The sequence below is a fragment of the Schistocerca piceifrons genome, chromosome 6 (assembly GCF_021461385.2).
Source record: "Schistocerca piceifrons isolate TAMUIC-IGC-003096 chromosome 6, iqSchPice1.1, whole genome shotgun sequence".
NCBI classification, from domain to species: domain Eukaryota; kingdom Metazoa; phylum Arthropoda; class Insecta; order Orthoptera; family Acrididae; genus Schistocerca; species Schistocerca piceifrons.
This window is the reverse complement of record NC_060143.1, coordinates 198,453,202-198,480,385: the sequence shown is the minus strand read 5'-3', so window position 1 is coordinate 198,480,385 and position 27,184 is coordinate 198,453,202. Positions and strand designations below refer to the sequence as shown.

The window sequence follows — 27,184 nt, the reverse complement described above, 5'->3', positions numbered from 1 at the left end:
CTGCAGAGCAGTATTCCCATTTGATACAGTGATAATGAACACAATAAAGTTGTGAAGATCAACCAAGAGCATAGGGAGATGATCCAGCAGTCTTCAGGTAGAAATTTCCACGTGTGCTGCAACAGATACATAGCAAGTAATTATTTGTATTGCAATAAAAAAATCCCCAGATGGAAACAACATGCACAATTGAGGGCAACTAACCAGCCATCTGCAGATATAAGACAGACTGACAAAGGCATACTTAAAAAGAAATCAGACAATACTACTAGCTTTTGAGCTTTTGCTCTTTTTCAGTAAAAGCATAAATGCAGAATCTCACATGCACCCAAATTCACACTGTCATGGCTTGTCGCAGCACAAGGTGAAAAGTTAGGCAATCATCTGATCTTTCAATGTGTCCATATACCAACTACCATTATCCTCCATGGCAGTATTGTTATATGACCGTTTACGAACTTTGATAATATAATGTAAATGGATAAAAAAAAATTTTAAAAAAATCTTCTCACCAACTGGTGGGAGGAGGACACACACAAATGGATTTAACTTTTACAAACTTTTGGAGCCAGTGGCTCCTTCGTCTGGCAGAAGAGTTGAATGGGAAGGAAAAGCACTAGAGAAATTAAGGGAAAGGGGTATAGTTTAGAAAAGTTATTCAGAACTCCAGGTCAGGGGAACTTATCGGATGGGATGAGAAGGAAAGACTTTCCAAGAGCTGGTGCAGTAAGCAGATTCAAAAGTATGTTATTTGGACATGATGAGGCCTGCACAGGATATAGGAACACGGAAAGCTGCAACAAACCAGTCTCTGGACTGAAGCCCACCACCACAATAACAACAACAACCAGTCACCCTCACTCTCAGAAAAGACTGATTACAACTGGTTTTACGAATGTCATCGTGGTTGTGCTTACATCAGTGATGAATTAAGTGAAGGTTGACCTTAAAAATGTTGCACTAAAAAAAATATTGATGCTGTGTGCAACATGATTGAAGGGAATTGACATATGGCAGCATGAGCTAGAGGCTACTTTAGGTATGTCAAAGACTGGTTTTACGCGAATATTTAGCTGTGATAAATAGCAGTTCCCAAAGGATTCCACACAATGTGAAGTTCATAAACATTCTTTTTTCAGTTTTGTTAGGAAATGCTCAAAAAATTGGGCTGAGGAAATGCAAAATCCATTCACAGCATCATGACAGAAAAAGTAAACTTTGACACATCTATATAAGCAAGAAATATGCAGCAGTCAAATTTTTGGGTGTTCTGAGGTGATCTGAAACTAACAAAAGTGGTTTACTCGTGAATCACTTCCAAAAGACTTCTTTCTTTGGCTATGTTGGACAGGTCATGACCATTGTTTGAGGACAAAAGAAAGGTAATATTGAGCAGTGTACAACAATTTACCTGCCAAAAGTTGACAATGAAATCAGGGAAAAACCATTGAAAACATTGCATCATTTTTCATCATGACAATGCCAGCTGTCACATAGTATGTCAAACAATTTATTCTTTTCAATTTACCTATTACTTGACAAAAAAAGTCAATTTAATGTCTCCTTGCCTCTATATACCTCATTTATTAGCTAACATGTTTTCTAAAAACAAAGATGATGAGACTTACCAAACAAAAGTGCTGGCAGGTCGATAGACACACAAACATACACACAAAATTCTAGCTTTCGCAACCAACGGTTGCTTCGTCAGGAAAGAGGGAAGGAGAGGGAAAGATGAAAGGATGTGGGTTTTAAGGGAGAGGGTAAGGAGTCATTCCAATCCCGGGAGTGGAAAGACTTACCTTAGGGGGAAAAAAGGACGGGTATACACTCGCACATACACACATACACAGACACCAAATGTGTATGTGCGGATGGATATGTGTGTGTGTGCGCGAGTGTATACCCGTCGTTTTTTCCCCCTAAGGTAAATCTTTCCGCTCCCGGGATTGGAATGACTCCTTACCCTCTCCCTTAAAACCCACATCCTTTTGTCTTTCCCTCTCCTTCCCTCTTTCCTGACAAAGCAACCGTTGGTTGCGAAAGCTAGAATTTTGTGTGTATGTTTGTTTGTGTGTCTATCGACCTGCCAGCGCTTTTGTTTGGTAAGTCTCATCATCTTTGTTTTTAGATATATTTTTCCCACGTGGAATGTTTCCCTCTATTATATTCCTAACATGTTTTCTTTTTGACTTGTAAATAATAGATTTCAGCTATCAGTTGTCCTTTTTAAATTTTATTGGCAGATCTAGATTTCATCTAGAAACTAGTCATTCTCAATGCACTATCATTTTTGATCAATGCATGTAATGCCTGTTGGTCTGGCTTCATCCACAGTTCAAATAAATTGAGTATTCAATGAACTGTGGATGAAGCCCAACCAACAGGCATGACATGCATTGATCAGAAATGATAGTGCATTGAGAATGGCTAGTTTCTAGATGAAATCTAAATCTGCCAATAAAATTTAAAAAGGCCGACTGATAGCTGAAATCTATTATTTACAAGTCAATATAACAGTTGCTGCATGCAACAGCCTTCTGAATGGAAGGTAATCTGATGATCTTGTCTTTTTCTTATGCCAAACAAAAGAAATATGTGGACAATGATTTCATCACCTCAAGAACCCTTCCAAAACTATTCTTTTGAGATACCAGCACCAGAATGGAAAAAAGTGTTTCCAGAAATGGTTGAAATGGATGTGACACTATAAAAATTTTAAAAACTAGTATTTTCAGATACAATAAAATGATTTATGCCCAAAACACATTTTTCTTTCATAATTTTTTTAAAAACTTAATAAGCAGTCCTTGTAGGTCAAACGACATCTGTCATGTTAGACATTGAGCTATTCCATTCACTGTGGTGACCAGAGTGATCGCTCTCTAAGACAGGTGCTATCTCTAATTCAGTTTCTTTTAAATGCGTGACCTTCATAGCTCTTTGAGGTCCTCCACCTCATTCCCATCTTTATCAATCATATTTACATTCTCCACCATTCCTGTCCTTTTGTTTTCAATCATTTTATACAGTATTTGCTTATTTACTTTGTTATTCTGTTTCATCACTGTAGTCCTGTTCTCCATCTACTTTTTTGTTTCCTCAATGATCACTTTTTGTACTACCCATTTCTCACTTTACAATACGGTATTGCAGTGCTTGTGTTGTTAAGAAGAACAATGCAATGTTCTTTCGGACATGCATGCATCTCCAAAGGATCGTAGTATCGTTCTTCTTAACAGCATAGGCACTGCAATATTGTATTTGTCTGCCAATACCATGCGGTGACTCAATTAAAAGTGTCCTCCCCTGTATGGGAATTACATAATGTGCATACGAATACAGGTTATGATGCAGGAATGATGGTGTATGGAATTTTGAGTCTGGCTGTGAGTCACGCATGGATAGCCGGCGCGGTTAATGCGACCACTTGCATAAAGCAGGAAATCCAGGTTTGGTTTGAAGTTCGGGACAAATTTTCATTGTCGTCATTCCCTCATACACAGCTGATGGTTATTTCATATTTACAACTGCGAATACAGTTCATGCATTTCTCATTTTGTATTGTTCTCTTGCTTTTGATGTCCTTTGTTGAAGCCGTACTCTTAACACATTATTGTTCGCTAGTACATTAAAATTTCACCAGAGTGTCTCTTTGTATCTTCTGTTACCAGTTCTTTCACATACTCCTCTACGTTTTCTGCTAGTGTACACTTAAGACTCCTCCATTCTTCTTTCACAGTGTATGGCTTACCTAGTGGGATTTTTTCACTATTTTATTCTGCTATTGTTCTGCAAACTCTACATTGTTTTCCTTTCATTATTTTTTTCACCTTTCTTAGTTCTCTGCACTCCTTTCGTCATTTGTTCATCTGATATTCATTACTAACAGCTAATGACTACTATCTAAGGCCTCTACATCTACATACATACTCTGCAAGCCGCTATTCGCTTTGTAGCAGAGGGTACCCTGCACCACTACTACCCATTCCCTTTCCTGTTCCACTCGCAAACAGAGCTAGGGAAAAATGACTGTTTATATGCCTCCATATGAGCCCTAATTTCTCGAATCTTGTCTTCATAGTCCTTATGCAAAATGTTTGGTGGTGGCAGTAGAATTGTTGTACAGTCAACTTCAAATGCCAGTTCTCCAGATTTTCTCGATAGTGTTCCTCAAAAAGTCTGTCACCTTCCCTCCACGGTCTCCCATTTGAATTCCCAAAGCATTTCTGCAACACTTGCACATTGCTTAAACCCACTGGTAACAAATCTAGCAGCCCCCCTCTTAGTTGCTTCAACGACTTCCTTTAATCCAACCTGGTGCGGATCCAAAACACTCGAGCAATGCTCAAGAATAGCTTGCCCCAGCATCCTACATGCAGTCTCCTAATGTTTTCCCAAAATTATCCCAATAAACCATTGCAGTGCTGGTGGTACTACTTTGATTTGTGCTATATAAGTAAGTAAAGCTGTTATCAACCTGAAGGTTGGTTTGAACACCACAGTTCTTCACAAGGTACGGTTATTTAGGGATGGTGTGCTGTTACCTTCCTCCAAACTCTGAATTGACCTATCCAGCCAATTACAAGAGGACACACAGCCTAAAGTGGGTCCCAAAGCACTGTGAAACTCGGCATGATTCACATTAACAAAAATTGGCAGAGCTGACAGGAGTGATAAGTAGTAGATAATCCTCAAACTGACTGGGAAGACCTTCGGATGCCAAGTCTACAGAACTTTACTACTGAATCATTGAGCCCTACTTCTGTGTTTCTCATCATCTACTATAGTGGTGTGCAAGTAAGACAGCAGGTGCACAATGCGTTCTGACAAGAGAGGGATGAGGAATACTTTGTGATGATGTTACCAGAGTTGTCTCTGTCTCTGTCCTGCACCATAGTTAGTGCCCATCCTGGTAACTGATAATGCTGGGATAAAAATCAGATAGAGCCACTGCTTCTGGTTCTGCCTCTCCCTGAAAAAAATTATGTACTTGGGAAACTGGCTCTGTCACTTTTTAACAAAGCACTTTATGCCACCAACAGTGTCTAAGCACATTATCTGATCAAAAGCGTCTGCACGCCACTGTGTAATAGAGAACTAACGACTACATTTCTCAATAGGCGGACCCGCCAACTTAAAAGGGGGCAGCCAGTAGTCTGTTGTCTGTAGGGAAGCAGTAACAGTAGAATGGGTTGGTCAGGAGAGCTCAGTGACTTCAAAAGTGGACTAGTCATTGCGTGTCACCTGAATAACAGATCCATCAGGGACATTTCAGCACATCTAAAACCATTTAGGTCAACCGTTGGTGATGTGATTGTAAACTGATAATGCAAAGGAACGACAACAGCTAAACCAAGACCAGGCATGCCTCATGTACTGGTGGACAGAGGCTGTTGAGCATTGTTGTAAAAATTCACATGAAATCAGTGCAAGTAATCACCTGCAAGTTCCAAAGTGCTGTCAGCACTCTAGCTAGCGCAATGACTGTGCATAGAAGTTACAAAGAATGAGGTTCAGTAGTCAAGAAACTCCTCATAAGCCATAAATTTCTCTAATTAATGCTAAGCAATGCTTCAGGTGGTAAAGAGTGATGCCAGTGGACAGTTGATGACTAGAAAAGTGATTTGGAGTGATGAATCACCCTATACCCTGTGGCAATCCAATGGAAATGTTTGAGTTTGGCAAATGCCTGGAGAACATTACCTACCTTATGTGCAGTAAATTACAGAGGAGCTGGTGTTATGGCATTGAGTGTTTTTTGTGGTTAGGATGTCTTCTCTGTATTGCACTTAAGAAACTGCTAAAAGCTGAAGTGTATGGACACATTGTACAACACTGTTTGCTGCATACAGTAGACAGACAGTGCAGAGACAATGATTGTTTGTATCCGCATGACAAGGCATCCTGAAATAAAGCAGCACCTGTCAGACATTGGTTTGTGGACAATAACATTTCTGAAATAGACTGGTCTGCCCAGATTCTCACTGGAACACCTTTGAGGTGGATTAGAAAGTTGACTTCAATCCAGATCCCACCACACAACATCCCTACCTTCTATGGTTTTGGTTCTTGAAGAAGAATGGGCAGTCATTCCTCTACAGACACCTCATGGAAGTATCCCCAGCAGAGTTCCGAATTGTCGTAACGGTGAAGAAGGATGCACACAACCTATATTAATGTCCACAATAGGTGTCCAGCTATTTTTGATAAGAAAGTGTACCTTTGCATACCTAAATTAATGTGTACCTTGCCAGTATGGAGATTCTAATATCTGGAACCTGTCACATTCCTTGATGACCAGGGCTTCATGTTCTTCCCACGTAAATGTGCTTCATACCATACAACCTTACTGCTGCCAGCTTAACTATTTACTGCTTGTACAACGGATTCATAGCCTTAAGTGGTGCACACTAAGCATGCATACAGCCAAACAAAAAGCAAAGTACCAAATGACTCTTCAAGCCAACAGGCTATTTTTAAATTGGACTTCTGTTTTCTAGATAACTTATTTTTCCCGGTAAGGCAGTGCAATGCATTAACAATGCATGATTACCTGCTGGAGGCCTCAGTATGCAAGGTATTAATCAGCAGAGGAAACATCTTACTATGGCTACTTGTGTTGGGTAGTTACGTGCTGTACCTCACCTTCACTGCTAGCATGTACTAGTTTTGAAGGAGCAATAATGATAGGTTACCTATTCAAATTAAATGCATCTATTAAAAGGTATCTTTTAAATTTCCATGTGATATTACAGCAAAATATTTAGAATTAGTAAGTAAAAAAGTAGGAACTCTTTGTCTGAATACTCAGAAATAACTTGTGTCATATTTGGTGATAATGACTGGTGGTAGACTTCAGTTTATTGGTAGAATACGGGGGAAGTGCAATCAGTCCACAAAGGAGATTGCTTATAAATCACTCGTGCGGCTGGTTCCAGAATATTGCTCAAGTGTGTGGGATCCTTGGGAGATAGGACTAACAGGGGATATTGACTGTATTGAATGTTTGTTTAATCCGTGGGAGAGTTCACAGAGATACTGGAGGAACTGAACTGGAAAACTCTTGAAGATAGACATAAAATATCCAGAGAAAGTCTATTGATAAAGTTTCAAGAATCGGCTTCAAATGATTACTCTAGGAATGTACTACAACCCCTATGTATCGCTCTCATAGGAATCATGAAGATAAGATTAGAATAGTTTCTGCACACACACACACACAGAGGCATTCAAATGGTCATTATTCTTGCACTCCATACATGGATGGAACAGAAAGAAACCCTAATAACTAGTACAAAGAGATGTACCCTCTGCCATGCACCTCACATGGTTTTGCAGAGTATAAATGTAGATGTAGATGTTGATGTTGACATCAGTGTTGATATATTACAGTAGCTCATGAACAGCCAGAAAGTGCAGGCAGCTATTTATGAACTCAAAGTACACACCCCAAAGCGTTTATCAAACTCAATCAATCTTTCTGACCTGCTTGGCACAGTAAAACTGTTTTCCAGACTAGAACTAGATCCTAAATTTTATTGCTTTTGCAGCCAACAAAGTACCGATTAAGTTTTACTTAAGAGCTAAAATCTTTTGTTTCACATAGTCCCATTGGCTTCCACATACTAGATTGTATGGAGACTCATCCATAACATGTCTCCAAGCTTATAGGTTTATGTGGCTGTCATGATGCAGTAATCCCTCCACACATTTTGAACATTAGCTTTTCTGTCCTGAAATCTGTTGCAGAGTATTGGAGCAAATCCCATAGAGTATTTATTCCTCAAGAGAGTTACAAACTAAACACCTTTCAAATAATGGAAGTAGTAAATGTATCTAGTCATAACATAAATGAAATATTCAGCAGCCAACACACACACACACACACACACACACACACACACAAAAATTAAAAATTATGCCGGTTGGCATGGAGGTGGTCTGTCTGTGTGGAGTATCAGTTATGTGTGAGGAATCTCATTATGTGGACAAATCTGTACACGAACCAAAAATGTAGAGAGTCAAATCTAATATCAGTATAACACAGAAACTTTTGAAAAGTAAATACTGTGGTAGAAAGTGATTTCAACAACAATCAGTGTGATCACTATAAAAAGCATGTGTGTGTGTTTTGTCCTTTTTGTCCAGTTCTGATGAAGGCCTTTTTAGCCAAAAGCTTACTTGGTTGGTCTTTGGTGTGCCTATCAGCGACTCAGCATCTCCGTTATATGGTGAGAAGCAATCTATTCAAAATATTGTCATTATTCTATCCTAGATTTTCCATTTATTATTATTATTATTATTATTATTATTATGAGAAATCTAACATCTCTCAATCTAGCGTGTAATTTATTTGCATCTACATGGTGAAGCTGAGGATACACCTGGTTTTTGAACCAATAGTACTCCACGACGAGTGGGGGTATTGACCTTCAACAACCATTGGCAGACAGTTCAGACAATGCAGCTTCAGACTTTATGGACCATCGTAGCATAGAGCATCGTATGCTCATGCTCGAGTAGTTCATTAGAAACAATGATTCTGTAGTCATGGTTCAACGTCTTCTTCATCACAAGTTTATGTCAGATGTTGAGATGCAGTCTCAGATTGAAGCACTGTATGGCACGCAGCATTTAGGAGCACTTCTTTTTATGAGGCTACCTGAAGTCAAGAGTGTACATGAACAAGCCCTGCACAATTGATGATCTCAGGATTTCCATTCATCAGGAAATTGAAGCTGTGCTGAATGAAATGTTGGAGGCAGCAATGCATCACCTTCAGGAGAGGATCCAAATTTGTTTCCAGAAGGACATTACCTCATTGACATTATTTTCTGAACCTAATTAAGGTACTATTACTGAAAGCAAGATTTTTAAAAATAAAACCAAGCTTCAGTTATTCAGAAGTGAGAAACATGAATTTCCTCTGCTGCACCCTGTGTAACTCTAAAAGAAGGTTGAGCACTCTGCTTATTGCTTAAGTTATGAACTAGATGGTGATATGTAACCATTGGAACTGGTGATAATGATGGTTCATTCGTGCAACTTTCTTTAAATAACATATTTTTCAATAGTTTATATTGTTTTCTGGTGTTCAGTCAGATGCAGTTATTTAAGTAACGTGATATTTTGACAGTGTATCTTGTCATCATCTTCAGATGTTACATGTTGAATGAGCATCTTCACTACATCGCACCTCATTTATACTCTTATCTCTCCACACTCCTTATCCCGCTACTTGGTCACACATACTTTTCAATAGTTTGTGGATGTGATATACTTACAATTGCATGTTTGATATAAAGATTAGTGCACAGTATTTAAAAAGTTGTATGAAATTAGAGGAAATACTCACTTAGAAGGACATGGCGCTCCCATAGACACCCTGGTGTTTCCTGAGCATGCTCCATTTTCATAGTTGTTGTAGCTGTCACACTGGTAGCTGACAAAAGCTGATGATGTTATAGATTCAGCATAAAGGTCATGGGAGCGACTGTGACTGCAATAACCTGAATGAACACAGAAATAGTTTTTACCACACTATTAAATGTTTATAGAAATTGTTACCTTTATACAGCAAAAGTTAAAGGATAGCACAATTAATTAGCTAACCAAGAACTTTTCATCAATTACAGTGCATTTAAATAAATATTAAAGAGATATTAATCTCTTATTTGGTAATACTTTAATCTTTGTAACTTAAGTACATGTCGGTTGCTCAGAGCTACAACAGCAATGTTTATTGCTCTTGTGGTTTCAGTTGCTACTGTCTGCACATCAGTAACTTGCTTTGATATTCTTCCCCAGCTTTATCTGCATTGTGAGTAAGCAGTTTCTTAAGTTAAATGCATTCATTACTGTGCATTTTTTTTCTTTGAATCATTTTGTATCACTGCATGAGATACAAAAGTATAATCTGTGATGTGAATGAGATGGCACATTGGTTAGCATGCTAGACCTTTTCTAGCAGCAAGACAACCTCTCTCTCTCTCTCTCATTCAAAGCAAAAAAGTATAATAAACATGGGCTTTAAAATGAAATCTTAAGAGAGATGTACACTTGTTCATCTTCAATACTGTGAAACAAATCTCTTCTACTTTGCTTCCCATATATTTGGTAGTGTGGACCAAAACAAGGAAACAAATTGTCTAGTAAACACTGGCTCTAAAATGAATACTTTAAGAATTGTGAGCTCTTGTTCAGTAGAAGAGATGTGTTTCACAGTAGCAAAGACAAATGCTCATAGTTCTTACGGTATCCACTTTAGAGCCAATGTTTACTGGACATTTTTTTCTTGTTTTGGTGCATACTACCACCCCTCAAAATATGGAAATCAAAGAACATGCATTAGAAGAGATTTGTTTCACATCTTGAAGATGACAAAGTGCTCGTAGTTCTTAGGGTATGCATTTTAGAGACACTGTTTGAAGAACTTTTTTGCTTTGAATGGTTGTTCCTGTCATATCCCTGAATATGGACCATTCCTCCAGGGACACCCTGTACAGAATATGTTGTTGAACAATAATAATTTTTTCACAGTCTTTAGGTACTATGATTGCCATTATTCTTTCATTTACATATATTGTTTCTTACATACTTTACTTATTTCTGCTTTTATAGCAGTGACAGTTTTCTTAAGCAGCCTGCTTGCCTTTCCAGTGCATTGGGATTTTTTGTGATCTCTCAAAGGCTTTTGATTGTGTAAATCATGAAATTCTGCTAGACAAGCTCAAGTATTGTGGCATGAGTGGGACAGTGCACAAATGGTTTAATTCATACCTAACTGGAAGAGTGCAGAAAGTTGAAATTAGTAGTTCTCATAACATGCAAAGATCAGCACATTCCTCAAACTGGGGAACTATCAAGAATGGGGTTCCACAAGGGTCAGTCTTGGGTCCTTTGTTGTTCTTAATATATATTAATGACTTGCCATTCTATATTCATGAAGAGGCAAAGTTAGTTCTCTTTGCTGATGATACAAGTATAGTAATCACACCTGACAAACAAGAATTAACTGATGAAATTGTCAATACTGTCTTTCAGAAAATTACTAAGTGGTTCCTTGTAAACGGACTCTCACTGAATTTTGATAAGACACAGTACATACAGTTCCGTACAGTGAATGGTATGACACCATTAATAAATATGGACCTTAATCAGAAGCATATAACTAAGGTAGAATATTCCAAATTTTTAGGTGTGTCCATTGATGAGAGATTAAATTGGAAGAAACACATTGATGATCTGCTGAAACGTTTGAGTTCAGCTACTTATGCAATAAGGGTCATTGCAAATTTTGGTGATAAACATCTCAGTAAATTAGCTTACTACGCCTATTTTCACTCATTGCTTTCATATGGCATCATATTTTGGGGGAATTCATCACTGAGGAATAAAGTATTTATTGCACAAAAGCGTGTAATCAGAATAATAGCTGGAGTCAACCCAAGATCATCCTGCAGACATTTATTTAAGGATCTAGGGATATTCACAGTAGCTTCTCAGTATATATACTCTCTTATGAAATTTGTTATTAACAACCAAACCCAATTCAGAAGTAATAGCAGTGTGCACAACTACAATACTAGGAGAAAGGATGATTTTCACTATTCAAGATTAAATCTAACTTTGCCACAGAAAGTGGTGAATTATACTGGCACTAAAGTCTTTGGTCACTTACCAAATAGTATCAAAAGTCTGACAGATAACCAACAAGTATTTAAGAAGAAATTAAAAGAATTTCTGAATGACCACTCCTTCTACTCCATAGAGGAATTTTTAGATATAAATTAAGAAAAAAAAATATTAAAAAAAATAAAAAATAAAGAAAAACAAAAAAACACAAAAAATAAAGTTGTTATATTAACTTAAGTATGTTGTTAAATTAACCTAATTATGTCATGTATTGGAAAATTTGACTCGTTCCACATCATTACGAAATATCGTATTCATGATCCATGGAACTAGTATTAATCTAATCTAATAGTATATATTTTCTTAAATTCTTACTTTCTGTTCCTGCTTGTTTTGACTGATATTCATAAATTAATTAAAAATGTACAGTTCTTAATTTTTGCATATTATTGAAACCTTTGAGTTTCTTTAATGTGTGTCTCATATTAAGAAAGATTGCCACATTTGACCACAGGCGAAGAGACTGAACCTATTAAGACTGCTGTATTTCATTTTGAGGTAGGATGTAAATGAATAAAGTTTTGCTTTTGTTTGTGGGGGCCTGCTAATAAATTCTTCAAAACCTTAATTCTTTATCATTCACTTCCTGTCATTGTCCTTACAACCATTAGGCATTGTTCATAAAATCTTTACAGCAAATTTAGTTTGTACTCACCACCAACATCAACTCCACAACCCTCTTGGAGTAGCCCACCATTAGGGAAGAAATCAGCATGTCCTAGAGATTCAACCCACCCAAGAACTGAGGTATGTATGACTTGAACAAAACTTGCATCTGAAGAATCCACCCTGTCGGCCGCATCTTTACCTCCAAAGAGAGGAGCAGCTGGATCCAGTGCTGCAGACACACAAGTTTAATTTCAAGATAGCCCTTTGACGACAGATTATATATTGTGTAGTAGTTTACAATAATTCAAAAACTACATTAATTTTCTGAAATATGGAATACTTGCATGTGTTTAGATAATCTGTGGCCACAATTATGGGACAGTGATAAAAATAATTTAAATAAGCATTTTAACAGGCAAGTACTTATTTTCTAGATATTTCTTCTCCTAAGTATACTGTATACGAAGGCTGCATGCATGGATTATGTATAATGTCATCATTAAAGTAAAGCTAACTTAACACAAAGGTGGGCCTAAATGCCGTGGTGATAATATGTACACTGTGTTACTAAGGTAGCATGATGAGCATACAGAGCCAGTTGCATGGACACCCACAGTTTATTTTGGGAACCAAATGACATGCAACTTTTTTTTTCTTTATATGCAAACATAAAGCTTTGCCAGAGATGACTATCATGTTAACTGCTAGCAAAATTGTAAGATCATCTGTGAATTGAAACTAGGTCACTAGGAGTTACACCCATTCACAGAGTCACACCTGCTTATAAATTCATGTAAATATGGTAACATGAGCATTTTTAAAGGCCGATTTCCAGGAGTAGTTTATAACTAATAATCATGGACTTTGTGTTTATCTTAGTTTCATTAGTGTAACAATGATAACCTATGTAAATGTGGATAATCTGTAAGTACGGTGAAAAAAGTACAATTGTTGTGGGACAATAATTTTTCCATAGTGTAAGAACATCTAACAGCAAAACTAGAAAATTTTGGTTTCAGATGTTACCTGTTATCCTGCCAACTGTTGCAGAAGCTCTGTTTCCAGCCACACCAGCAACATGTGCACCCAGACTGTGTCCTACCACTTCCATATTGGAAGCAGAAGCACCCTGCTGCACCAGGAAATCAATAAAGCGTGCTACAATTGCCCCCACCTCTGGGACAGCATCTGCTGCTGGTTTATAAAGCACATTGCTTGCAGGACCACGCCAGTCCACCATGATAATGTTGTAATCACCTCCTTGAATCCAACCTGTAAGTCAGAATGGATCACGTGCAGCATGATTCACTTTACTGAACTTCGTTTTCTATTTGCTCACTTATTATATACATAATAAATTGTGATAGAACATGTCAACAAATAACACAACTCTCCATAACTTGTTTTCCATAATATACGATTTCACTTATTGGATCTGATATACCCTCAGACTGCTTTCAATTCTTGAACAGTAGTTCCATATACTTTAAAAATTTCAAAATACTTGTTTTGGGAAATGTGTGATTTTAAATAGGACAACACCCTTCCATTACTGTATGTTGTGCTGTGAAATTTAATACAAAGCTCTCTTGAGGCTCTGCATCATTGATCTCAGAACACAATTCATGACAGGGATGTCTTCTGTTTTCCTCGAGGTAGGCACAACAAAAAGACTCTCACAATTAAAGCTTATGGCTGTTAAGGCCTTCTTCAACACACACACACACACACACGCACACACACACACACACACACACACACACACACACCTGCAACATCTCCACTATATGGTGAGTAGCAACATTCCTCTCCATAATAGTGTTACATTCCATCCTGGACTTTCCATTGTTTGATTCTGTTTTCCTCAGTCTCATATAATTGACTTCTAAGTACCAGCTCCTGTACTTCAGTTTCTTCTTAATAGCTTTATCTTTGATTTTTCACACCAAGTGAGACCCACACATCGATTATAAGATAAAATAATTTTTGTGCTTACCTCATAGCAATATCAGGCTTGTTAGCTGCTACATGATAATGTCGTACCCATCTCATGATAGTACTGTAAGATTGTGGTCACGTCATGTGCTGGAGGGGTCTAGTGGTGCTTGGCTTGTATATCTGCCAGTGAAGTTACATTACATCTTGTTATGCCTTTTTAAATATTCACTCATTCCCAAGATTGAGCAGACTAGGATTGTATTATCAGTAGTTCAGGGGTGCATCCCTCTAAGTTGGCATCTTTCATCTTTAGTTATTTTCACAATTACTTTCCTGTAGTTCTTTATTAATTAGTTTGATTTTTCCATCCTCTGTCAGAGCTTTATACTCTGTTCTTACAAATCAAGTCAATCATCATTCATTTAACAATTCATTCATCCATTCATTCTACTTCTTTGAAGTGACAAATGTGTCTCCCCTGTCAGTGATTCAGTCCTTTGGACTGTTCAAATACTGAGCATTAAGATATTTTTTGCCTTTTAGATATTAGTCTCTTTTAACTCTCATTATTGATGTTACATAGTGTCACTCTCTTCTGTATTTTGCATGAAATTCTTGAGCTCTTCTTATCCTGACCCACAATTCCACAGGCTCTGTTTGGTATCTTAAATTGCATAATTTGTCAAAAAAGAGATTCATTCATATGCTGTCATGTATCTGTCAAGTTCAACTATGACTTAAGAACATGATTCTTTTTTTCTTCATCTCAGATTTTATCCTTCTTCCTTGTGTGGCACACAGAACCTGTCAACAGCAAACCTTGGATGCATATTCTCTTGCACTGTAAACAGCTTTCGTGTTTTACAGTATACAGGTAGGTTACCATGATTCTATTCTAACAATTGTATTCAATTATGGAAACTACACTGCTGTGAAAATTTTCACTTGAAAAGTCATCACCATCAGCATTGTTGTGAATTTGTCTTTAGTTGCTACTGTTGCTCAGGTTGTGTGGGATGCCAAACATTGGATTAATTACTGAAAAAAATGGAGGAATACTTCAAAAATTTAAGTTTGGCACTAATTGCTGACTTGGGTTTCAGTTCCTCATCATTTCTCTTGAAGTCTTTTCACCTAGATTCTGTGCTCATTTTTTAATAGAGCATAAGGTAGTAAGGCTAGTAGACTCTTCCATTTGTACAAAGGAAAATTACAAACATATAGGTATAAAACAGCTATCTGTAATAGTTCTGCTTTAATTTCTCTACAATATGAGAAATATCCATTTCAGTCACAGTTAGGAAATACATGCTAGTTGCTCATGACAAAGAGCCCTACTTTTAGTGCCTTTGATGACAGTTTTAATCTTCTCTGTTTGATAAATGTGGTAATATTAATTTTAAAAAGATGGTTATGTACTTGTTACAATTAAAGTGTAGATACAGTTAAGAGCTAGTAAAATAAATAATGACATTACAGAAAATAAAATTTAAAAATGTTACTTTATTTTACTGCAAAAATTTTAAGTTCATTCTCCAGTGACACAATGGATATCCCTAATCTCATACAGTCACTCTGTCTGAATTGTACTTTTACAATAAGCTTACAGGGCATTTATGGGCCTACTTAGACTAAGCTCCTGAGTATATGTACTTTTTCAAGTATTGAAGTGTCTGTTACACACATGTATCAGCATTACAATGTATTTATAATCAGAACTTGTAGCTGTAGTAACTGGTGTGTGAACGTAATGTGTTTTTTATTGGAAGTGATTTAAAATGTTAACCAAAAGAAGCCTCCTAAAAATTCACACTGTTAATACAAGGTCATAATCAATATGTGAAGGTTTAAATTCTGCATTTGTGAACAAACCATGCATGAATTCTAATATTTTAGTAGGATTAAAAAAAAAATTAGCATGAGTAGTTACAACATTCACTTCGATTATATACAGGGTTGTCCAAAAAGATGTTACCGCTCATATCATACTACATAATTTTAAATTTTCTTTTGTTGCAGGCTAGAGATGGCCACCCAATATACTGTGGAAGAGATTCAGAAGGTAGCAGTTTGGATGGAAATGGTTGGGTCATCCTCAACAGCAAGGGGCAAAAGTCAGCAATGGTTTCATAAGGATCCTCCAAACAGGTTAACTATCTGTCAACTGCAGAGAAATTTTGTGCACCAAGTCTGTGACCAATGACTGCAAAGGAAACAATGGACATCCAAGAAGTGTTGAAATGGAAGGCAACATCATAAATGTTCAAGGCACAATGACTAGGAGCCCAGGGAAGTCAAGTACAAGATCAAATTAGCAAGTGTCTTAACAATTTCCCACCTCAATCTGAGAATGAAACTGTACCACATTCAAATGATACAGGCCCTGTAAAATGCTGGATTTTTATTAGATGAGGCACATAGATCCTCATGTTGTGTGCTTTATGTTGGATCAAGCCACATTTCATGTGAGTGTCAACATGAATACGCACAGTTGCATCATTTGGTTTGTAGATAATGTCAATGAACTAAGATAGCACACTTAATCCAATCCAAAAGTTAACATATGTTGCAGTATTTTGAAATTTGGAGTACTGGGTCCATATCTTTTTCATGATCAGACGGGAGATTCTTACCTAGATATGTTGCAGGATTTTGCTGCTGACTGTCTTCCCCTCTGTATCGTAACATCATGTTACTTCTAGCAAAATGGTGCACCACCACATTATTTCTTAAAGGTTCAACATTGCCTGATTGAAAGATGTGGCAGATGTTGGAGTGGCATTTGTCTTGACCACCACAGTCACCCAACTTGACTCCATCTGACTTGTGACTATGGGGAATGGTGAAAGAATGCAAGTATGCTACAAGACCTACTGACATTAATGACCTTAAAGGACACATAACAGAAGATGTCCACTCTACATCTATGGAAATATGTGAATGAGCTATGGTCTTTTTGGTGAGAAGACTTTGCACATGCATTTAGAACCAGGGACTACGGGTCAAAGAAGTGTACTAACTACATTTAGACTTGTGTACACAGTGTGTATTTTATATCAAAATAAATAAAATAATAACAAAATAAAGGTCAACCCCCTACAAGTGGTAAAATATAATAAAAGTCAATCCCACATAAGTGGTAATATCTTTTTGGGAAACCCAGTGTATTAATAAAATCCATTTATCACTGCCTTTCAATTTATATTTTATTTATAGCATTCTTTCTTCAGTTATTTGGTCTTAAATCTATGGCTGTAAAATAATGTTTCTCAGATCTCTGCCATCTTCCTTTCTGTTCGATAAGTACTTAACGGATTGAAATACAAAATGAATGTCACATTACTGGGCCTCAAATCTGACTTATGCATAATGGTAGCATTTGCACAACTGTGTATGATTAAACTACTGGCAGAGGTGTACAGACTTTCCCCACCAGTGCTGAGAGAGTTTTCTACAGGAATTCATAGTTGTCCATATATTTGGATATACTTGGGAATTGATGGTAGATGCAGTTGACATAAACAAAGTGGATGTATGCTGAATACTTTCAGAAATCCATTAACATCCATATATATCTCACTGACATTTCTTCTTTGTATGGAGATAGCAAGAATTAGATGTGATTCTGCATGGACTGATTATCAACTGATCATTTTCCTGATACTATGGATATTGCAGGCAACAGTAATTTGAAATAGTTCCTGTTATGACATTCCTCCCAAATCTGCTGATGCCAGGTCAGTGGACTTTGGTTCATTTACACTGTTAAAACAACATCTGGTACACTACAGTTCACACGCTGGCACTCATTTACAGAAATCATGCATGGAATAGCAATATGGAATCCTTATGCTGCACTCCAGAACAGTTAATGCAGTATAAGTTGTGGCAAGTGACAGTCTACAAGTTGGCTCACCTAACTTTCATTTCTTTTCAAAGGCAAAATAAATGTGAGAAATGGTTTGGTATAGCCTGATCAGCATTTTCTATTATTCTGGATGTGGATAACTAAAAACTATAAAAAATACAGGTAGTTTATCTGTAGTATTGTTGCTCATTAACTACATCAGATCTCTTGGATATTTTCACTTTGAATTCAATAATTTTTGCATGTTCTGCAATATTGTATATTTATGTTCCAATTCATAATGAATGAGTCATTAAATGATTCCTAATTTTTATTTTTTCATAAGTTTTTCCATTCCTTGACTAGCCATTGTTCTAATATTTGACTTTATATTTTGGTTCTCAAAGGAAAGCATTATTTCGAAAACCTCATGAATTTGTGTCTCTTAATGGTTTGTGTGCTTTTTTTAGTGACTGGAAAGTTTTGTTGCAAAGTATGTCTCATAATTTTCAGCGACTTTGCTGAAGCTTTTTTAATCTACTAAAAATTAATTCATTACATATTTACAAATTATATTTCCATACCATTGCGAAGTGCAACTAGATGATCCTCATTTGACAACCATCCATGAATGGCAAACCTTGTTTGTCGGCTGTTGCTGAAGTAGCCCAATGTTGAAGCATCTCCAATTGTCACATACTGAGCAGAGGAGGGGTTCGATCTGTAATGTAGCATATAGTTTATTAATTTCGATAAAAAATGAAACTGAGGTAAAAGAGGAGTTTAAAATAGTGTGCAGTGAGAGTTCTCCCACAACCATTTTAGTAGACAGATGATCAACCAAGTCATATCTTTTGCCTACAGCATTACATTATATACATTCTTTCATAACAGTTACTGTAAATAATTGATGCAAGTTTAAAGAGTATGGTGATGTCCATTGAGGTGATGCAAAAAGGAAAAAAACACATTCATTTACACTGCTGGCCACCGTAAATGCAACACCCTGAAGGAAGCATCTGAATCAAGTGAAATTTACACCATGAGTTTGCAGCGACGAGATATGCAACTGATTAGAATTTCAGCGCAGATGCACATCATGCGCACCTGTGGCGCCACCTCATAGCACCATTTAAGGCTTGGCGATTTCGACGAGTGTACGTTCGGCACGTGTGTTTACCTTGTGGTTGTTTCACAAGACGATCAGTTATGCCTCGTAGACAACAGCGAACTCTTTTGATCAAGTATCCGAGTTCGACAGAGGAAGGATAGTGGCTTACCGAGATTGTGGATTATCATACAGAGAAATCGCTAGTCGTGTTGGACAAAACCAAACAACTGTAATGCGGATATGTGACCGTTGGATGCAGGAGGGTACGACGGACCGACGTGGTCGATCGCATTCACCTCGGTGCACCACTGCACGTGCTGATAGGCAAATTGTGCGCATGGCAGTGACGGATCGCTCAGTGACATCCCGAACCACAGCACAGGACATTGCATCTGTAACGCATCATCCAGTGTCTGCGCGTACCATTCGACGCCGTTTACAGCAGAGTGGTCTGTCCGCAAGACGTCCATTGCTTCGTCTACCATTGACGCAGAACCACAGACGTCTCTGTCGCCAATGGTGTGATGACAGACGGATGTGGATGGCAGAATGGAATGACATTGTCTTTACTGACGAGGCACGCTTCTGTCTGCAGCACCACGATGGTCGGATTCGAGTATGGAGACACCGTGGAGAGAGGATGCTGGACAGCTGCATTATGCATCGTCACACTGGTCTTGCACCGGGTATTATGGTATGGGGCGGTATTGGATATTACTCTCGCACGCCTCTAGTACGCATTGCCGGTACTTTAAATAGCCGGCGCTACATATCCGAGGTGCTGGAGCCAGTTGTCCTTCCTTACCTTCAGGGCTCGGCTACAGCCATATTTCAACAGGATAATGTGCGACCACACGTGGCACGCATTGTCCAAAGGTTCTTCGTCAATAATCAGATTGAATTGCTTCCCTGGCCGGCTCGCTCTCCGGATCTTTCGCCGATAGAAAACATGTGGTCCATGGTTGCTCAACGAGTGACCCAGATTACATCCCCAGCTGCCGCACCAGATGATCTTTGGCAACGTGTGGAAGCTGCTTGGGCTGCTGTACCCCAGGAACACATCCAATGTCTCTTTGACTCAGTGGCAAGACGTGTGGCAGTGGTGATCTCCAACAATGGCGGCTACTCTGGCTACTGATTCTGGCAGGAACCACATGTCACAGACGTCTGTAAACGTAATCATTTGATACTTGGTCAACATGTTATCTACAAAATAAATTTTGTTGTGCTACCTCTTGTCTTTCTTGGTGTTGCATTTACGGTGGCCAGCAGTGTATATAAAAACTAATTTGAGTTCAGTGAAGAATGCATAGTGTTGCTAGCAAACTATTTCATTACTTGCTTAATGGTATAAACATCTGACAGCTAATAAAGCTGAATTTGAAAGTAAACTAACAGAGTGTGAAATAGACTGCATACTGACTCCTTTTATGTCTTTATGATATATTATTCTCATTCACTCCCTCATATATCATTTTCTTCAAGACAGTGAACCTTCAGCAGTGCAAAACAATTCAACATGCCCCTTAATGAAAGACAAGTAACTCACAGAACCAATCAAAAATAGTCCCGCACTCATGGAATGAGTGTAAGGGAGCAGAGACAGGAATCCTGCATTGCCATTCTAAGTGAGGTCCTAGTGGGAGTGGTTTGCCTTTGCCTTCCTCTGACCTGTTATGAAGTATCAAGTGTACAACTGTGTCGTGTGGGTGACTTTGATGAGTGCTCATATAGTGTAGTGTTTTGTTGTGTTGTTGTGGAGAAGGCAATGGAGAGGGTGAACCCTGGTGCCAGCAGATAGCCCGCTCCTCTCAAATAGCAGCAAGGGAGCCACAGAGTTTAACACCCCGATCTTCCAGAAGACCACCGTCAACAAGGTCATGTGCCCTCACTTCATGAGGCACTGCAAAGAAGGCTGGAATTTAATTCAGGCCATTGGCACAAGATCTAGTGATCAGGAACTTCATCCAACCACCTCTCCTCCCCTTGCCGGCCAAATACTGGTAGGTAAAATTTTTCACTACCAGGATTGAGACTGGCATACCTCTGAGTTGAGCATGACTGCACAAGCGTGCATTACTGACCTCAGTTACAGATGTGGGTAGAAATATAGGATGTACATTATATTGATAATTAACTACAACTATACTGATTGATACTATTTGTGATTACAACAGCTAAATGTAACCCAGTGAATTAGAAGGATGATCACTATTTTGCAAAAAGCGGCTCCATCTTCAGTTACATTATGGAGCTGCTGTTTACCCACTGTTGGTAGCTTAGTAGTTACTTGGTTACACTGGTATATTTCAAAAAAATTCTATAACAATAGACGCCTATTTATGCATGCGTGCAGCTTTAAGTTGGACGCTGCTACTTGCCATGTATCTGAAATGAATTTTCAAACCTTGGATCAATATAACTGGATAATTTCTAGGAGGAGTGGCTCTTGGTTGAATACCTTTGTACCAGAGTACACGTAAATGAAAATTATTTTTCATTTTTGTATTGTGATTGTGCAAATACCAGTTCATTTGAAACCTGTTTCTTTAGTTCAAACAATACCATTATGGAATAAATGTATGGGAAGTCATTGTAAGAATTCCAAGATCCTGAAACAGACCTCTGTAAGATATGTGTTGAGTGCTTAACACAATATCCTTGCTCCTCATTACTGATAAATAAATACTTCATTTACTTTAGGCACTTTGTCCAAAAAGACAACAAGGTGTGAAAATGAACAAAATGAGGCAACGTCTTTGTCTTTTGGTCAATGGAGTGAGAGGTGATATTAAGAGAAAATCTTGCTGAACTGAGCTGCTTGATTAGTTTATCTACCTGTTGACACCATTTTGTCTTGTTATCCTGCTGGACCCCAAAGAACTTTACAGACGGGGCTTCAAGAATAGTATGTGAAGTGGAATAGCAGGAAGACGCTAGCCTCACTCTCAGGAAGAGAGCAGTTTAATTCACCATCTGGCCATCTAGGTTAATCTTCCTGTGGCTTCTCTATTTGCTTAAGGCAAATGTTGGGATGGTTCTTTTAATAAGGACTTGGCCAAATTTCTTCACCATCTTTCCTTATACTGAGGTTGTGCCCTGTCTCTAGTGTTCTCCTCATTGGCCGGATATTAAACACTAATCATCCTTCCTTTACTTAATTTATGATAATTAGTGTCTACTTATAGTGTTAGCAGATCATTTTTGCTTGTTTGAAATTGCATAAAATGAGTCTTTTTGATATCAGGACTTAAACTGTTTGCTGTGAAGTAGTTGTAGGCCTGTTCATCAATCACCTGAGCTGTTTGGTAAGGTTATGTTTGGGCTCCTGATTAGCATGCAAGTGGCAGCAGCAAACACCACAGTTTTGGAACTCTCTCATTTTTGTGCAAATGACCTGTAGAATATGTAACTAATTAAGCTAAATTATCATCAGAATGCATAAGAAATAAATGTAGCAGGCATTGTCATCTATAATGATGTGAATCAATGAGAGTAGGACTAAAAAAAACAGAAATGATATGCAAGTATCAAGTGCCCGCATGCTGCTGTTATGTATTAAACATTTTCAAGACCATTGGAAATAATGAAACAGAGGTGCACATTTGATAATGTCTTAGATTTTGTTTTCTTTGATCGCTAGAAGGCATTTCCCATGAGTCACATACAAAAAATGTGGGCAAAGCTAAAAAGCAATATCCCCAATATGCTATTTCCACGCAGAATTTAGCATATTGAAAAATGCACATATGAATCATGGTTATTCATAAGGAAATTATAAGTTTTATGTAGTGCATTTAGCAAACTAACCATATGCTATTTTACCTGTGATGAATCTTTGTGAACTCAGTGGATGTTATCCAAATAAAGACTGTGAAAGATATCTGCAACCAGACACAGACACTTTGGACAAATTGCATTACTAGTCTCTATTCTTACATGAGAATCCTTATTATACCCAGGTATAATATCAACTGATTGAAAGCTAGCTGTTTATAGAAGTGCTACCATGGCAACAACCAAGTAGAGAATGAGATTTGTTACACTCTCTGTTTTGTTTTCTGTTGTCATATCACTCTGCAGATGACAATTATAGCCACTAACATTAACTGTTGTTATTGATTTTCATCATATTCTTTGGGCAGATTTAGTATAATATGCAAAAGAATCTCAGTAGCTAATGTTGAAAGTTACCAACAAAGTGATGAGGCTGCTTTGATTCTGCTAAGCAAAATCAGTACTGCAGCATAATGGAGAAGATATGAAGCAATTCACTTATGAACTGCAGAGCTACTGGTATTGTGCCCACATTGGCATCACAATTTTAGCCTAGTGATGCTGAGGGAATTAGACTAGGAAACGAGACACTTAAAGTAGTAAAGGAGTTTTGCTATTTGGGGAGCAAAATAACTGATGATGGTTGAAGTAGAGAGGATATAAAATGTAGACTGGCAATGGCAAGGAAAGTATTTCTGAAGAAGAAAAATTTGTTAACATCGAGTATAGATTTAAATGTCAGGAAGTCGTTTCTGAAAGTATTTGTATGGAGTGTAGCCATATATGGAAGTGTAACGTGGACGATAAATAGTTTGGACAAGAAGAGAACAGAAGCTTTCGAAATGTGGTGCTACAGAAGAATGCTGAAGATTAGATGGGTAGATCACATAACTGATGAGGAGGTATTGAATAGAATTGGGGAGAAGAGGAGCTTGTGGCACAACTTGACAAGAAGAAGGGATCGGTTGGTAGGACATGTTCTGAGACATCGAGGGATCACCAATTTAGTATTGGAGGGCAGTGTGGAGGGTAAAAATCATAGAGGGAGACCAAGAGATGAACACACTAAGCAGATTCAGAAGGATGTAGGCTGCAGTAGGTACTGGGAGATGAAGAAGCTTGCACAGGATAGAGTAGCATGGAGAGCTGCATCAAACCAGTCTCAGGACTGAAGACCACAACAACCACATGTAAGAACTGTCATCTTGGAAGACTAGGGTATTAATACTTAAGTCTTCAGTAATAACATAGGAAATCTGAATGTTCGGCACCTTAAAATGTCTGCTCTTTTTCAAGAGTCATGTCACCAATGAATCCATTTGCTTGTAATTAAAACAGCCATGGAACATCATACGACATTCACTGCCTCTTTTAAAGGGTTCTGTGGGATGTCTTGAGGAGCTTTGTAGTTAACACCCTGCCATCCATCATTCACAAAGAGCAGTGTACGTAACTTTCTGCTGCGTTTACTAACACACTGTGACCATATTTCAGTTACAGCCCGGATGTGAGTTGCTTGTAAACCAGGATTTTTACCACTGCTAGTAAACACAAAGGACATTATACAGCAATAAACCTGTGAAATTGCTCACTTACTTCTCTGGTTGGCTTCAGGTAAGTTTATAGATTATACTGTTCCGACACTTCCCTACGAGGTAAGGTCACCCCTGCCTGCTCCTCATCACGCTTGCAGCCAGGCACAGGGAGAGCAGGCTACCTGGCAGACAGCCCTGTTGCATGTGTTCTGTGCCTATGTGAGCTAGTTGGTTAACCCTACCCACGCGCACTCGGCCAGTGAAATATGATCGTGTATGCTAAGGTCCACCTGCAAGACTGTCTGCCATCTGCCCCTGCCTTCCTGTGCCCATGCCCATCTGACTGCCTCTGGGTTGGCACATGAGCTGAAACAGTCTGCTGTGCCCACCTGGCTGTCTCTGGATTGGGACATGAACTGAAACAGTCTGCTGTAGACAGTGAACTCCGTTTACCACTTTGTCACATCTGTGTTGCACCACTTATTACACACATTGAACTTTAACATCTGTGAGAGTACTCTGAATACTCTCTCTGCAGTTGCCACCTCCTCCATATTTCCATATGACCTGGGCAGTCATCTAAAGTTACTATTAGCTCAGATATGGTGAGTGACCAATTTGTCTGAAGAATTTGTTTATAATTTTAGAAATGCTTGTATTTTGTCATAGAAATTAGCATTAAAGTACTCTATTAATGTAAGTTTGGTTCTACTATAATAATTAATGTTCTGTTCTCAGTTAATCCTAAAACTTTTGACAAAATAAATTCAATAAATGTTCTGTAAAGAATATGAACAAGTAAACTACTTATACGTGTTCTGCACTGGTACTGCTACTGGTAATGGATGCTCTTGAAACAATATTTCACTTTCAGTCACCAACTATAAGTGAATATATCAAGTGTCCCTATAATGATTCCAAGTACTTTGAACAATGAGTCACCGAATTTATCAATCCCCTCTTACTGTTGCTTAAAATTTTCATTTTCACTTGAGTGTTTTTATAAACATGTCTTATGTTTTATTTATTAAAATAGTACTTACTTAGTATAAAGTCTGAAACTGACATCACTGTCACTCACAGCATACTTTACTGGGCTGTCATAGTCAAGATCAATGAGGTAAAGTTTTCCATCGCCACCAGGGATAATCTTCCAATGTACAGCACTCACTGAAATGCATATATTTCATTTAAATAACTAAATATTCTAAAATTTAAATGCTAAATTAATATATAAGTATTTGACCCATTTATACTTGTGTTATATGCAATATAGTATTGTACACAGAACAAAAATGTAAAAGTTGTAGGAAATTGTCACTGTGATTGTAACAAAGCAGCTTTTAGGAAACTGCAGCATTGAGAGTAGTGGTGGAAAAGCTACAGTAAAAGAAGAAAGGCAAAACAATTTTTGGCACAAGACTCGATTCATTGCCAGAACAAATAAATAAAGCAGATAAGTGGAAAATCAACTGCTGTTTAAAAAATAAATATTGATTAGAATCAACAATTCCATACACTCATTGGTTCATTCACCACCAGGGGATCAAACACTATTTTGGGAGGGAGGGGGTGGGGTGAATATGCACATACTCCACAGTAGTTATGTGGGTATGAAAAAATATAGTAAAGTAATAGGCAGAAAATTGCTTAATATAAAGCTAGATACTCTAAAAATAAAGCTGCAGCAGATTCAGTGGAAGAAATGCTTCTATTTGCCAGAAGAATTTTTGATGAATGAAATAATGGTTTGAGCAAGGGTCAACGGAAACATCACTGTTGAAGCAGGCTAAAGACAGTCATCGAAAACAGGCCAAAGACAGTCATCAGTAATTCAATATTTTTGTGAACATGAACAGCAGTTCTGCCATTGTGTCTCTCTATTAGACCTTTATTTACTTATAGGATGGAGGCTGTTGCTACATCTTCATACTGACTCTGTATTGTTCTTGGACTCTGGTCCAGCAATGAATTATTCATATAGCCGCCCTGTGTGCCTGGCTAGAGCAATTAGGAACAGAACATACAATCTTAATGATAAACAGAAAAATTATTAACTACACTGATTTTAAATCATCATTACTGGTTTCAGTTGTGCTTACAAGACATCTCACTTTGCAGGTCATAATATTTGGCACCCAAAGGCTCAGTGACAGCTTCCCCCCCCCCCCCCCCCCTCCCCTTCTCCCAGGATCTTGGGTGAGTTCGCATCAGTCTAAGGCCTTTATCTTTTGCATAACCTTTCTCAGTCTTCTGTTTTGCTCTTTCCTTCACAGGACTGGCTGTCAGTTCTGTAAATTTGAGATTCATGGAGTTTCAATTTTTGTTGGCTTTGCTAGAATGCTTACACCTTCAGAAATAAACAGGTCCTCTTTTTCTATCCTATACATGAATATTCTTCTAATAATTTGATTCAGAGGGCAAGATTATACGAACATGATTGTAAATCCATACACATTTTAAATATAAATAAAAACTCAAATAAAAGTAGCCAGTGATGAATGAACTAGACGGTCAGGAAAACAAACCAGCTGAAAGTATTAAAATTATGTTCCTATAGAACGTAGGTTTTTTATGTTTACAGGAGATAAATCATAATATAACAACAATATTAGACATACCATCAGCTACAAGCACAGAGCACAGCAGCAGGAATAATTTGGATGCCAT

The 27,184-nt window shown here is 37.9% G+C and overlaps 1 protein-coding gene across 1 annotated transcript; it reads right to left on the bottom strand.

Moving 5' to 3' along the window:
• Positions 1–27,184, bottom strand: LOC124803029 (lipase member H-like). The gene is made up of 7 exons (XM_047264139.1): positions 27,136–27,184; positions 25,558–25,684; positions 18,676–18,812; positions 13,333–13,578; positions 12,353–12,535; positions 9,359–9,512; positions 1–116 (listed from the first exon to the last, which is right to left on the bottom strand). Exons 1-7 carry the CDS (start codon positions 27,182–27,184, stop codon positions 59–61), a joined length of 954 nt encoding a protein of 317 aa, XP_047120095.1. The 3' UTR covers positions 1–58.